The 14,168-nt window shown below is 41.2% G+C and overlaps 4 protein-coding genes and 1 long non-coding RNA gene across 9 annotated transcripts; 3 read left to right on the forward strand and 2 right to left on the reverse strand.

The window, feature by feature from the left end:
- Nucleotide 1: 1 nt before the first annotated feature.
- Nucleotides 2–2,556, forward strand: LOC119896504 (zinc finger protein 569). 3 transcript variants are annotated; one of them, XM_038709951.1, is made up of 4 exons: nt 2–433; nt 548–666; nt 1,295–1,400; nt 1,475–2,556. In XM_038709951.1, exons 1-4 carry the CDS (start codon nt 157–159, stop codon nt 2,299–2,301), a joined length of 1,329 nt encoding a protein of 442 aa, XP_038565879.1. In that variant the 5' UTR covers nt 2–156; the 3' UTR covers nt 2,302–2,556. The 3 variants fall into 3 exon arrangements, with proteins under 3 accessions (XP_038565879.1, XP_038565880.1, XP_038565881.1); XM_038709952.1 differs by having other exon boundaries at nt 1,484–2,556; XM_038709953.1 differs by having other exon boundaries at nt 292–449.
- A 790-nt stretch (nt 2,557–3,346) lies between these two features.
- Nucleotides 3,347–5,766, reverse strand: si:dkey-210j14.3 (zinc finger protein 182). Its single transcript, XM_038709971.1, has 4 exons — nt 5,389–5,766; nt 4,964–5,100; nt 4,746–4,851; nt 3,347–4,668 (listed from the first exon to the last, which is right to left on the reverse strand). The coding sequence occupies exons 1-4, from the start codon at nt 5,648–5,650 to the stop codon at nt 4,052–4,054; spliced, it is 1,122 nt and encodes a 373-aa protein (XP_038565899.1). The 5' UTR covers nt 5,651–5,766; the 3' UTR covers nt 3,347–4,051.
- A 5-nt stretch (nt 5,767–5,771) lies between these two features.
- Nucleotides 5,772–7,265, forward strand: LOC119896537. The gene is made up of 2 exons (XR_005443238.1): nt 5,772–5,850; nt 6,172–7,265. It is a non-coding gene; the product is annotated as an uncharacterized LOC119896537 (long non-coding RNA).
- Nucleotides 7,266–8,998: 1,733 nt separating this feature from the next.
- LOC119896509 (zinc finger protein 614-like) lies at nt 8,999–10,784 on the reverse strand. The gene is made up of 4 exons (XM_038709961.1): nt 10,350–10,784; nt 10,127–10,205; nt 9,935–10,037; nt 8,999–9,774 (listed from the first exon to the last, which is right to left on the reverse strand). Exons 1-4 carry the CDS (start codon nt 10,649–10,651, stop codon nt 9,086–9,088), a joined length of 1,173 nt encoding a protein of 390 aa, XP_038565889.1. The 5' UTR covers nt 10,652–10,784; the 3' UTR covers nt 8,999–9,085.
- A 256-nt stretch (nt 10,785–11,040) lies between these two features.
- On the forward strand, nt 11,041–14,164 carry pgls (6-phosphogluconolactonase). Of its 3 annotated transcripts, none has more exons than XM_038709987.1 (6): nt 11,041–11,164; nt 11,405–11,696; nt 11,783–11,890; nt 12,010–12,111; nt 13,149–13,289; nt 13,507–14,164. In XM_038709987.1, exons 2-6 carry the CDS (start codon nt 11,433–11,435, stop codon nt 13,651–13,653), a joined length of 762 nt encoding a protein of 253 aa, XP_038565915.1. In that variant the 5' UTR covers nt 11,041–11,164; nt 11,405–11,432; the 3' UTR covers nt 13,654–14,164. The 3 variants fall into 3 exon arrangements, with proteins under 3 accessions (XP_038565915.1, XP_038565916.1, XP_038565914.1); XM_038709988.1 differs by having other exon boundaries at nt 11,089–11,168; XM_038709986.1 differs by having other exon boundaries at nt 11,096–11,222.
- The last annotated feature ends 4 nt before the right edge of the window (nt 14,165–14,168 follow it).

The raw sequence follows: 14,168 nt of genomic DNA on the forward strand, positions 1-14,168 counted from the left end.
CGCTTTGCGAGCACCGTTAGCGCAAATTAGCTTCATTAGCTACGTATAAAGCTAACGCATGTTTTAATTTTTAAACTTATAGTTTCGCTTGTTAGGTTTTCTTGTTAGTTTTTTTTCTTCAGCCGGTGAGGCGGGTTGTTACAGCCAGCATCCGCGATGGCGAGCCGCTTATCTTTTCACTCACAACTCTCGTCCATCATGGAGACGATGGCCAGGTCTGCCCTGAGTCAGGTCTGCAAACTGGTGGACGAAGGCTCGGCTGAGCTCCGGTTGGAGTTGTCTCGGCTCCTGGTCGCTAATTCAGCCCTGGCAGAGAAAATTAACAATCTGGAGTGCGAGCTGACGATTGTGAGAAGCGACGCCCCCAAGTTGAGTAAAAGTTATCGCAGCGTAGGTGTACAAACTGTGTGCTACAGAGACGGGGACGCTGATGGTACTTCAGTTTCACAGTAACAATAACTTTGATGATTTGAACAGAAATCATCAGTATTGCTTCTGTGTTTGCTGGTGTGTTTTCCCTGTTTACTTATGTTTGACTTTTCCTCAGTGTCTGGGCCGCCCACCATAGAGGGGATCTTTGGAAAAGATTGGTGTATGAATCTGTGGAAAGACAGAGACCCATACAGTCTGGAGACTGTCACAGACTCACCCCAGTCCTCTGAGAAGGTAAGATGAAGGTTTACAGAGGTATTCAATGTTTGATATCCTTACGGCCTTGAGCAATAAACTGTGTTTACAGGCGCCCAGCATGCAGCAGAGCAGGTACTATGTAGATTGAAATAAATAAAGTATACAAACTTCATCATACATCCAACATATCCCATGTTTTTAATATTGCAATGGAGAAAAGAAATGGATAAAACTATGCATATACACCTTTAAAGGTAGCAGTAACTCGGGAAGGGAGTGTATAGATGCCCTGACACATACAGTACATGATGGAAATAACAGTTAAAAATTACTAGCTCAAAAGCAATACACTTGGGAGTAATAATGTAATACTTGTATGTTTCCTAAAAATCCTTTGTTTTATAAAACATCAAATAATTGGAAAAATGTGCCCATCACAATTTCAGAGCCCAACATGACACATGTGCAAAACCCAAATATATTTAATGTAATGAAGAGAGAAGCAGAACCAGATAAGGTTTTACATGTTTCCTTGATTATTCACTTAAACAGCTGATTCATTACTTCACTAATTATTTCAGCCCTAATCTGGTGAAGCATTGGCGTCACAGAGAAGGTTAGTCTTTCGAACTACTGTTTAACATTTCGACTGTTTCTGTTGCAGTTTGTGGCGACACTGTCAGACCAAATTAATATAACTGAGATTAAAGAGGAGGATTACATAGAGGATGCTGCCAGCAGCTGCCAGCAGCAAACACTTGGTACAGAAGGTAAGAGACACAGAGACAGATTTAGCAGCTTTAGATGCTTTTGGAGTGTTTGACATCGTATTTTTATGTAACAGAACATGAAGAAAGCATAGCTGGGGAACCAGAGCAACTGTCAGTTGGTTACTCGGCTGATGGCAGCACTTGCATCCTGTCATTCGATCAGGATGAGGAACAGATTGTGTCTGCAGGTGGTATTGAAGAACCGTCTGTGCAGCTGATATCCATCAATGACACAGAGGAGACCTTCAGCGCTCATATCATTCCAATTGAAGAGGAAGAGGAGGATGATGATGTACAGTTCATTCAAGAAAGTCAGCAGGAGCCAACGCTGAACACTGCAGGCGGGCCCGGCCACAACAAGCAGCAAACATTACCTGCCAAACACTGTGAAAACAGCACAGCTCTGGATGAAGATTCACATGACTTTAATATGCTTAATGTAGAATCCCCCAGAGATCTAAACAAAGGCAAATACACTTGTCAGGTATGTGGCAGGACATTCTTCCACAAGGGCACTCTAACACACCACATGAAGTCACACAAGTCAAACTTCTGCAGCATTTGTAAGCAGCATTTCCCTCACAGGAACAAGTTGAATTTGCACACCTGTGTGCCTCCAGTCCCTTCTCAGAGAGTCAGTAAGTCGTGTGAGCTGTGCGGGAAGACCTTTGCAAACCCATCGGCTCTGAGGATTCACTACGTTGTCCACACAGGAGAGAAACCTTACAGGTGCAGCTTATGTGGGAAAGGGTTCACCCAGAAAGGCAACCTGAAATGTCACCTGCGCATCCACACTGGAGAGAAACCGTTCTGCTGTGTTAAATGTGGGAAGACCTTCACGCAAAAGGTCAACCTCAACCATCATTTAATGGCGCACAGAAATCGTGAGGTTGTGGGATGAGATGGGATAAAAACTCAGTGGCTGAAACCTGTCAGTGACGGATGGTGGTGCAAGATCAGTGTTATCTGAATGCATCATGTACTACTACTCACATAGTGTAAGGGCAGTTGATGTCATGTTTGGAATGACTTGTAGTCTGTAGTTTAGTAATTTGTTTTTATTTAAGTAATTAGCACTTCAGTGTTTGTTGTTTTGTCTTTTCTATAAAACACAGTCATGAATGTTCACTTGTTGAATAAAATTTTATTTAATACATTTGATAGAACCCTCCTTCAATTGTATCAGTTACATTTTGTCTAATCTAAAGTCAAGTTGCCTTGAACTTGAGGAATCAGTTTTATCACACATCTGATGGGGTTTTGTAAAAAGCATGCAGGTGTGAGTGAACGGGGGGGGATCCAATACCACAAGATTTCAGTCTTGAGAAGGGACAATTCTCTCAGTGTGAGCCATTCAGGGGAATCATTACAGGCAAAACAGGTGCTTAATACAGATAATTTCTCTGTTGAGGTGTGATGACAGTTAAGTATAGAATAACAAATGATTTTCTTTAAAACAAATTGTAAACATTTAGGAAAAAAAAAGTTTGGCTTGTCTGCACACAACTTGTCTTCTGTAACCAGCCATACAAATACATTTTGGAACAGTATTAGACCTGAACAATTCCTGAAACAAATTTGAAAGAAGAGCTTTGAAAGAGAGAGGCCTACATACGTTGTGTAGTTAAATGGTAAATGAGGCATGGCAGCAGTCGTGAGATTTCGGCACCGACAGAGCTAGTTGTTTTAATTCTGTATTGTTGTGAAGAGGTAGTTTTGAAGGTTTCTGCTACATGTGCAAACAATGGAGCACTTGTCCAAAGTAATTATTTTGCCATTATTTGTGGTCTGAAATGTCACTGAGGTATGTATATCATGCAATGAATGAAATATTTTTTTTGTCATAGTTTGGATGAACACCTCACATTAAATGTTAAGCAGCAAATGTGTGTCACATGATCTATGTTATGATGTGAAATTGACCTTAAAAAAAAAGGTACAATGTGTAAGATATGGCCAGAATTTTAGTTTAATACATTCAATCTCGAGCTAATATGGCAAGAATCACACTGATAATCTATATACACAATATAAATGATATGATTCTGATCAATGTTTAAGTTATGCATCCCATGCTTTCCAACCCTTTTGACTTCTCTGTCCCTCTCCACTCTGTCCTCATGAAGTTTCAATTCCCCTGATTTTTTCCTCCACATGATGAAATGTTGCCATCTGGCCATCCACCAGAACTATTAGAAATAGTATCACTGCAATTTGTTTGGGGCATGTGGCCAGGAATTATACATTGTACCTTTTAAAGGCTTGTTAAGAGTATCAAACATCTCAATAAACCCCCTAACCAATCAAATAAACATAATCCCACCAATTCAAATGGTACACCAGAAAGGACAGTTATTCTTTGTAATCTTTTTTGGCTGCTGCAACATTTCTCTTAGCAATAAAGCTAAAAACACATCAAATAAGCTAAGACTTTACAGCAGAGCTGTTAACCACGTAGGCTATAAAATTAGCTTTTCTTTTATCTAGGCTGGAATAGTTCAAATCTACATTTTTCATCCACGTTTTAGTTTCGTATAGACATTTTGGCACACGTTGAGCCACTTTGAGCAACAAAGAGAGCACTTTAGTAGAAGAAGTGACAGTTCTGATCAGAGTTAGACTTCTAACCAATAACCATGTGGTTTGACCAGTCAATTGAAACACTGGTGGTGATTCAAACCATACTTGTATGCGTAACATTTCCCACAATCCACACAGCTATAAGGCTTTTCCCCGGTGTGTGTTCGAAGATGTATGTTCAAAGAGCTTTTCTGGGAAAAGCTTTTGCCGCAGTCTGGACAGCTGTAAGGCTTCTCCCCCGAGTGCACGCGCTGGTGCAGTTTCAGGTATGTTTTCTGTGCAAACCGCTTCCCGCAAACTGAGCAGCTGAAGGGCTTCTCACCGGAGTGCCGCCTGATGTGGACTTTTAAACTGCTCAAATAGTTGAATGTTTTCCCACAGAATAAACACTGAAACTGTTTTAGTGGCTTCACAGGTTTTTGCTGAAGGGTGAGTTCTTTGGTTGTGTTCATGTGGATATTGTTCGTATAGTCAGAGTATTCAGCAGTGGCTGATGGAGGATTTGTGTTGTCAACTAGAGTGCTCATTGTTGCATCATCTATTAACTTGTCCATAATTGTAGGCTGTGGTGTGCGTTGTTGTGTTTGACCGTCAGCCGTCATGGAGAAGTTGCTTAATTCCCCTGAGTGAAGCTGCAGATCATCAACAGATCTATGAAGCATGCTGTCCTCCTCAAAAATTCCAGCAACTGTTAAATGAGAATAAATGCAGTTAAATCACAGAATCAGCATTAAAGTTATTTGGGGATTTTTTATCCAAACTTACCTTTTCTGTTATCGGTGAGCCTCATCTGCAGGCCAATGGGATGATCATCATATGCCTCCTCCTTTACAAAGATGAGATCAGGGTCTCTCTCCATTAAATCTATTGCCTAACAACAAGACATGTGACAAAGACGTTTGAACACAGCTATCATTCATTCATCTCTGAGGAAATGATTATATTGGAAAAAAACTAAACCAGCTGGTAAATGAGTCACTGACCGGTGTTCCCATGCTTGTCATAGCAGCCGGCTCCACTGTCTCTTTTCTTTGAGGGGGGATTTTATCTTCTCTCCACAGATCCATGCACCAGTCCTTTCCAAAAACCCCGTCGATGGCTGGAGCAAGCTGGTGCTGTTCTGGAAGAAGAAGCAGATATGAAATTGCGACCTATTGTAGATGTTAATCAAAGGGGAAATATACACCAAGATCAAACACAACTTTAAACCGCATTATTATTAGGTTTTTCATAAAGTTTGAATGTGAAGAGCTGATTATGTAGATGTGCACTTATGAACGTAACTGAGTTGAGATGGCTTTACACTAAAGCTAAGTAACGTTAGCCTGTTACAACACTGAAAAATATTAACCCCCCTGCGGTGTAGCAGCCTAGAAACGACTCTGTCCACATTTCTGACCGTCCCGACCTGCAAGGTGCCGGCGGCTGACATTGTTGACATGTGCAGAGTAGGACTGTGCCTCCCTGGCTGCTCTCAGCTGGACCTCCAGTGAGTAACACCTCTTCTTCAACACCTCATTCTCCGTCTTGTGCAGGGATATCTCGGTGTGAAGGACGGATGAGCATTCATCAGCTAGGCTGCCTATTTCAACCAAAGCCGTCTTCGTTAGCTTGTCCAGGATAGCGGCTAACTGCGACCGAAAACTTCTGCTTGCGGTGTCGCACATCATCTTGACGGGGAGGCTAATATTGCGAACTGTTGGCAAGATTCCCAGCGTAGCGACGTTTCTCCTTAATCAAATATGTGGTATCGCTGTGCCGCAAAGGATTGTGGGAACACGAAAGGGGCGACTCCTTCTTCTTCTTCCTCTCATAGATTTGCGGCAGACAACATGCCTAGCGGCCCCTTGCTTCCTCCCACAGGTATTAGGTGAGTAGGTTGAAAAATGAAGGGGGATTTTATCTTGCTCCCGAGAAGTGCAGGCTAATCTTGTCGCAACGATGAATTCAAGGACTGTTTTCACAATCCTCCAGTCATCATAATGCAGAAAATTTCCTTGCTCTTTGTCTCATCTAACGGTTGCACTCAATAGGAGTTGTAATATTTTGTATAGAGAAGTCATGTCAGCCTTTCTTTTCATTTCGTTTTCTGCCTCACATCTGTTATGTTCTTGATAACCTAATTGATTTATACTTACATGTCCCAATGAAAAACATTACTCTTACATCTTTATCTCTCTTTATCTTTTAGCTGCCGTGCATCATTCCCTTCCAAACCAACATGGGAGGCACCTTTTTATATACAGTCAATGAATGGCACCAAAGAAACCCCACTGAGTCCTTAGCCTGACCTATGAGTCTGACCCAATCCCTAACCTGACCCCTAGGCTAAGTGTCACCTATTTAATATATATGCCTATAAGTTCTGCTGAAAAGACTGAAACCCTCACAGACAGTTGTTTGAATAATTTCACTGGAACTTAAATAAACAGATTTTTCCAGTTTATTCTGATCTGTTTATATTTGAAGATAATGTCACCACTTGTTCTCAGCCCCCCCTTTAGCATATCCACGTAAGCAGTAGGCCTATTATCATGTTATCATCATGTGTTTCTGTAGTGGGCAAATCCACAGTGATATAATTGGCCAGTAAATCAAAGGGGCCACCCCTACGTCTCCATGCTCCAGCTTCACCTCTTTACTAATCTTGAAAATGAAACACCTTCTTTCCTGATCCCCTGCACTTTCAAAAACTAATTTTGCTCTACGCTCTCCTTGATGACCCCTTAGTTTATACTGCATTGCTATTCCACCATGGTACACTTATTTTCCTGTTAGGGTTTTGTTTTATAGGAATGCATTCATATGCATTGTGCAAGACCATTGCACATATGCTGTTATTTGATTCATCTGTACTTCTGTTCCCATTTACACTATCATGGTCTTTATCAGAGAATTGCTCCAAACTTGCTTTAATGTAATCAAAGTGTCTTTTTTGCTCTTTTGATAACATGGTTTCCCCAAATCTCAACAGTATTGGAGTGATCACTGCCCATTGTGTTCTCATCCATGAAGACCCATTCTCCAGCCTGCAATCATCTACTAATCCATATCTATTAAATCCATTATGTGTGTGTGTGTAATAATAAATGGAGAAATAGGGAGGAACCAGTAGCTTGGGCAGCAGCGTAAAATGACAATGTAGTTTCTTTTTTCTTTCTTTCTTTTTTTACTGTATTACATTATATATTTCTTGTAATGTTACTTTTTGTACTATTTACATCCCTGTATACACCTCTGACCAAATTAATTTACTGAAAAATAAAGTTGTTTTGATTATGTCTATCTATATTTGTCTATATTTCTATCTTTCTGTAAATTGTTCTGTGTGTTAGTACACTGCAAGCATCTTAAAACCGGAGCCACATTTCTTGTATGTGTAGGCCTACACATAGTAGTAGTCACCTATACCCAAATGACTGGTGTCCCTATGTGTTCCATAACCTCCTCCAAATCCCTAATGCTAATTTTCAAGATGGGATTATAGAAATTCACAATGTTTACCCATCTGTGCTTCTCCCATACCCTTACAACCACACACTGTAACGGATACTTAAGTTTAAACCTCTCGTACTGCAAATCAGATCTCTTCCTGCTTTCTCATGTTTATCTTTGAATACAGCCACACACATTTTAAATTCCTACTCATTTGCAACCAAAGTCTTCGTATTCCATTGCAAGATATAAAATATCAGCAGCTTAATAATAATCTTCATTTATTTCCACGTGGCCCTCTTCAGTGTAATACTCACCCTTCTCTTACTCTCCGCTTTCATGCATTTCCAGCTTCTGCCTTGTGTACCTGTGCAGCAAGAAATCTTTCAACAGCATCTACCATAGTTTTAATTGCTGACTGACCTTGAAAGTATCTTGTTTCCTTAACCATAGGCAGGGAGCACTAGCTCTGGCCTGGTAGGTTCCACTAATCCCCTCACTTTTCTCAAGACATACATACATAACACTTTCCTCTCAGCTCTCATATTTTCAAGTTCCACAGCCATTACATGATGTTGACAACCCCTGGAAGAAGCCATATAGTTTTTGCCACAGTTAAAGCACTTGATTTCCTCAGCATGACACGCCGTAAACTCACATTTTCATCTTCTAGCTCCTCCACACCCTGCTGCTGCATGCCCAAAAAGCAGACACTTGTAACGAAGCAGTAGAGGGCATATGTATTCTGTCGCAGATTTGTTGGTTATGTTCCTTTTTTTGAATGTTAGCAATACAACTGTGGCCAGAGTCTCTAAACCTACCAGACTCAATCTCAGTTCTCTATAATTCTTCACAGTGGCACTTTCAGTTATCTCAGGACTAATGTATATTACTTCTGTAACATTTTGAGCTGCATTCAACAGGTGTGTTAAGCAGATGGCAAACTTTCATGGTCTTCGTTCAATCGTTCGTCCCATTTATCATTTAGATCTACAGGCAGCTTGGGGCTTTGTCATACATATCCCTTGATATGTATCAAAAAGGGTATTTATTGTCATTTTAGTACAATTGCTAATTTTATATTTAATAATATTAGACACGTTATTGATGCAGCAATTAGTTAATTGCCTTTGTGAAGGTGCAGTAGGTAGAATATTACACACCAGTATCTCTTTTGATTTTAAAAAGGTTTAAAGTGTTAGTATGTTATTGTGTCCACCTTGATGCTAGATGTTGACCTGAGAGTATTTTTCAAACGTGACTGTTCACTGCCCTCCAGTGGTCAGAGGGAGGGATTGCATCACAACATTCAGTTTGTTAATCTCAGCATAACTATTATTAATATCAATATGGTAAACATTTGACTTGTATATAAACATTTTATGTTGTTGGTCATTGTTGTTTTTCATATATTTGTACATACCAGCTGTATGTTTATTTTGACTTGTCTTTGCTCAGCTTTGTTACTGATTATCAAGTTTGGACACTTTGTAAGGGGATTGGTTAAAACTTAAGATATATGAAAGGTAAGTAGCAGATCACATCGGAACATTTGGATAGTATAAGCGAGTCATACACTCAAATCTGGAGCAAAGATAACTTTATTATGCACAAAAATATTCCAATCAAACAGCAGAAGAAATTACATTTGACTGGCTGCTTTAAGAGGTTTAAGTGGTTCCGTTTATGAACGTCCCGCTAAACGTCGGTGCATTAGATTCACTACAATACATGTTCAAACTAGGATCCAGATGTACTGCGAGGTGTTTTTTCAGATTACAGTTCTTTGTAAAACCCTTGCCACATTTGATACAAACAAAAGGTTTTTCTCCGGTGTGTGTGCGCTGATGCATATCGAGAGTGCATTTCTGGATAAAGCCCTTTCCACAAATAGGACAGCGGTATGGCTTCTCCCCTGTGTGTGTGCGCTGGTGTGTATACAGATGCCCTTTCTGTGCGTATCTCTTTCCACACAGTGTGCACCTGAACGGCTTTTCTCCTGTGTGGCTCCTCTGGTGTATTTCAAGCTGGCTAAAGCATCTGAAACTCTTGCCGCACTGCAAGCAGCCGAACCTCTTAGCAGCAGAGTTCCTCAAGTTGTGAAGCTTCATATTTCTCAACACACTTGAGCTTTGGGAAGCAACATTTTGAGCAAGGCTTTTCCCAGCCTCTAGGTTTGTGTGTGCAGGTGTAACCGGTGGATTCCACTGTGTTTCCCTCCTCCCTGGTCCAGTGAGAGTTGACTGGATGTTTAGGGTCACAAAGCTGTCAGTAAACAGAGGCTGCTGACAGGCTGCAACAGGTTTGGGACGCTGCATCACTTCTGTACTCCTCTGGGTGTCTTTGACCGCTTCCCTTCCTGTTGACAGCATTTGGGCATGTTACAATGTGGAACATTTTTGACCTTGATGACCCTGACTCAAGGTCCAACGTACGATACAATAATGTATTGTCCTCAGTCAGAATTCGTTCATACATTTAAACACTGCTGTGTAACCAAGATTTCTTTTAATACTCACTGTTTTCACTTGTCCTATCTAGATGAGTGTCTCCATTGTCAAACTCTGATGGCTCTTCCTTTACCAATATCAGTTGAGGCTGCTCTTTCTGTGGAATTGGGAGCTAATAGGAGAACAGTTTATGCATTTTACTTGTTACAAATAAAAAACAGTACAATATACGTACTGACATATGATTGGAGCAGGACTCACTTCAGCTGCAGCATGCTCTTCGCCTTGATGCAAACTGTTCCTCTCAGTGGACGAAGTTATGCATTCCCATGGGCTCTCACTAGGATGCAATACACTTAGATATAAATACACCGGGCAGGTTGTAGCTGACAGCAAAGGTCATGATGGAGATGTAATTATGGTGCCAGCACAACACAGACACACTGTATACCTACAGGGTACGGACAGGAATAAACAAGCCTACCTTTTTATGGCAGGTCTTGTCCTGTCATGCTCAAATACTCCGTCCTCTGAACCGTCCATCACCAGTGAGCTTGCTGCTGCTGCCGCTGCGTCCTGCCTGCCCCCCTGTGCAATATAAAGCAATTTCTCCATCAACTGCAGTTTCTCTGTGAGCGAGGCGATTTCGTTACGCCCTCGAGTTATCTCTATTTTCAGCATCTTCGACTCGATCTCGACGAGTTTGCTTATTTCCATTACAGCTGTTTTGGATAACGCGTCCATAATGGAGACGAGCTGTGTCTGGAAAGAGAAGACCGTCGACATGGTTTTAAGGTTCCTGGATGCACGCGGGCTAGTTGTTTCAGTCGAGAGGTCTTACTGTTCACTGTAAAAATGTAGTTACAGCCTAATACACGAGAAGAGCTCTGTGTGCATGCTCACATGATACGCGTGAGTGTCTCTTTACAACTCAAGTGGTTTAATTTGACACAGTGTCGCCGTCTGCCGGCTGGGAGGAAGTATTACAGTCCCACTCAAAACTACAATATTGGTCTGTAATATTGACACACAGCTTCCCTCTATTGACTACAGTGTCTGCAGATATTGTATGAAGATGCCCCATATATTCTGATGTGTTAATTGTCTGTTAATTGTCCTTATAAGCTTACTTTTTACGTCCTTGCAACCACTCCGTCGTGGACTCCACTGACCAGAATGCAGCGCGGTCTAAACACAGACTGTGATTGGATGGTGGGAATGCGTTTCAGGAAGTAGTGCGTCGAATTACATTTGCCGACTGAAAATCCTTCTCATGACAACCTGCATCTGAGATACTGAGTGGGTAAAGCAAACTTCCTTTCGGAAAGCTGTTGGGTTGAAAGCCATAGCGTCTACGGTTAGAGCACAAATATTAGTAACGTTAGTAAAGCATTTAAAAGTAGGGCTGTAACATACACACATTTTATATGGAGAGTAACGTTATTTACAGACGCATCATGATGACTTGCAAAACGGTGTTGTAATTGACTTCCTTATATATTGCTCAAAACCATTTTGTTTTCTTTCTTTTCTTCCCAGTTAAATCCTTTATTCAGACAGCTCTCTCATGGCCGGCAGAAGAGTCGTGGCCTTCCCCTCCTCAGCGGAGCTTGCTCCGGTGTTGGCCCATCTGGTGACATCTCGGGCTGAGAAGGCCATCACCTCCCATGACAGGTTCACCCTGGGGCTCTCCGGAGGAAGCCTTGTGTCCATGCTCAGCAAAGAGCTGCTCGCCCTGCCAGACCTGGACTGCAGCAAGTGGGTGGTTGGTTTCTGTGATGAGCGATTGGTTTCCTTTGATGATCCTGAGAGCACCTATGGGCTGTACAAGGTATCTGCTCAGTGTGTCATGGTTACATTAATATATGGTATTCTGTTACATTGGGGGACAAATGTAACCTTTTGTTTCTTCTCCAGAGTCAGCTGTTTTCTAAGGTCAACATCCCGGACAGTGGGATCTTAACCATTGACTCCTCTCTGCCAGTCAACGAGTGTGCTGAGGACTATACACGCAAACTGAAAGCGGTGCAAGATCTTTTACTGTTCTCTTATCTGATCTTGTTGTTAAATTGGCATTTTCTTTTGAGATTTTTTACATTTTGCAAAATATTGACAGGATATTTTTGCTCTTTTCAAACCCACAGGCCTTCCAAGGTGATGACTTCCCTGTGTTTGACCTGTTACTGTTGGGTATGGGGCCTGATGGACATACCTGTTCCCTCTTCCCAGACCACCCTCTTCTGGAGGTGAGGGCCGTACTAATTTAACCTGACATATAGGCAAAAATATGGACTTTCTTATTCCGTGTTCCGGTTGCGTGGTGAATTCTTATGAAAAAATGAGTGTCGTGGAAATTATATCTTGCTGGTGAGGGATTAAGCAAATAATTGAGTAACATCCAACCGTTGTCTTTGAAGAATTTATTAATAAACACATATACAGCTGGTCCAAAGACCTGCCACCTAGGGCAGCTTCGGGCGTCTGGCCCTGAGCAAAGGGATGCATAATCATTTACACAGTCTAGGTTTCTATGTTTTGGGGACCAGAGATCCTCTCTCAGCCTTGAATGAACATTCAAGAAGAGGAGAGGAACAACAAGAGGGGAAAACACCAAAACAATCTCACAGCTCTGACCAAAACCTTAGTAAATGTGGACGGACTAAGATAAGGAGTATAGAAGAAGGAAAGGTTAAGGATAAAAACATAATATATATATATCTATAAGACATAACAATAATAGTAAAAGAACATGCATAAAAGATTAAATGTAAGCGGACACAATTTTCTGCCATTACAATTAGGAGTGCAGAAAGATGTCCCCACTCTGATTCTCCTCCATCCACAGCATATATTTGTCACCTGTCATTTAATTGCAAGTTTCTGGGCATTGTGCTAATGTTTCTATAAATATTACCTCTCAGTTATTAAAATATGGATATTTTTTTCCTGCAGTAGGCATTTGAAGCATGTTATTTTATTTTATTCTGGCAGGCCTGCTAATTAAGGTCTTGAGGCATGTTGGGGTTAACTCTTTGATGTAGCTCCTGATTTGCTAGTCTAAAAGAACGTGTGTTATGTACTTTTCGAGTCCCTTGACTGTATATGGATCAGTGACATGTTTTGATTTATGCACATGCTTTGCTGCACATCTGTGAAGAAAATCTGGCTCATGTTACATCATGTATTTGACACTTACTGTATACCCTTGGGTTTGGTTGTCACTTTTAGGCGACTCTATGCATTACATGATAGATGACTGGGTTTGGGTGTACTCCATATTTAGGAAACCAAGAAAATTGTGGCCCCCATCAGTGACTCTCCCAAACCACCGCCACAGCGTGTAACTATGACTCTTCCAGTAGTGAATTCTGCGCGCTGTGTGGCTTTTGTGTCAACAGGAGGAAGCAAAGCACCCGTTTTGAAGGTAACATTTGGAGGCTTTTTTTGAACATATACATTTAAAATTCAAAATCTTAAATCCCTGCTATTTTCATGACACAATAAATCAGCTTAGGTCCAGACACAAAGCCAATTAAATATGAGACAGAGATAAAATAGAACAGTGCAGAGAAAATGTCCATACCAGGCTCTGTGTTATGTAACATTGCCGATTTATTGTAACAGTGACAATTTTCATGCAGGAGGTGCTGGAGGGTAGAGAGGGTCCAGCTTTCCCAGCGGCCCGCGTTGTGCCGACTAACGGCGAGCTGTTCTGGCTTGTTGATGACCCCGCAGCTGCTTCCTTAACGATCCAGGTAGAGCGGCTAGGCTCAGGGGCGAAACTGTAGAGTGCTCCATCTGCCGAATAAAGGCAGGAAATCAACACTCATGTGAAAACCTGAATGGAGAGAGTGGAAAATAGTGCAGCGCATTCCTACTTTCACATGATGTTGTTGGTTTATGTAAGCAAGATAATGAAATAAGGATGAACAAAAATCACTGAGGACAACTTTGTCATTTCCAGCATTGCATTTAGCACTTATTGGATGTTGGTGTGTGTGTGTGTGTGTGTGTGTTTGTGTGTGTCAGAGGTGTAGCTTTATTCAAATGAAGATTGTCTAAAATACTTCCTTGGCTATAAAGTTGAGGAAATTGGATTTATAAAACATTTATTAGGCCTATTAAACTGATGAAGTCACCTTGTCAGTATTGTGTATAATGTTATGTTCTTTCTGGTCATCAGCTCTGAGCTTGACTTTGTAAAATATTAAATCCAGACACACACGGACAGTTATCAGCATTCCTTAAGTAATAACACTGATTTTCATTAGAAATAAAAATTAAAACATGTTAATTAAACGCT

This window comes from Micropterus salmoides, unplaced genomic scaffold, assembly GCF_014851395.1.
Source record: "Micropterus salmoides isolate LMB-PRFRI ecotype aquatic unplaced genomic scaffold, ASM1485139v1 Ms_hic_scaffold_10, whole genome shotgun sequence".
NCBI classification, from domain to species: domain Eukaryota; kingdom Metazoa; phylum Chordata; class Actinopteri; order Centrarchiformes; family Centrarchidae; genus Micropterus; species Micropterus salmoides.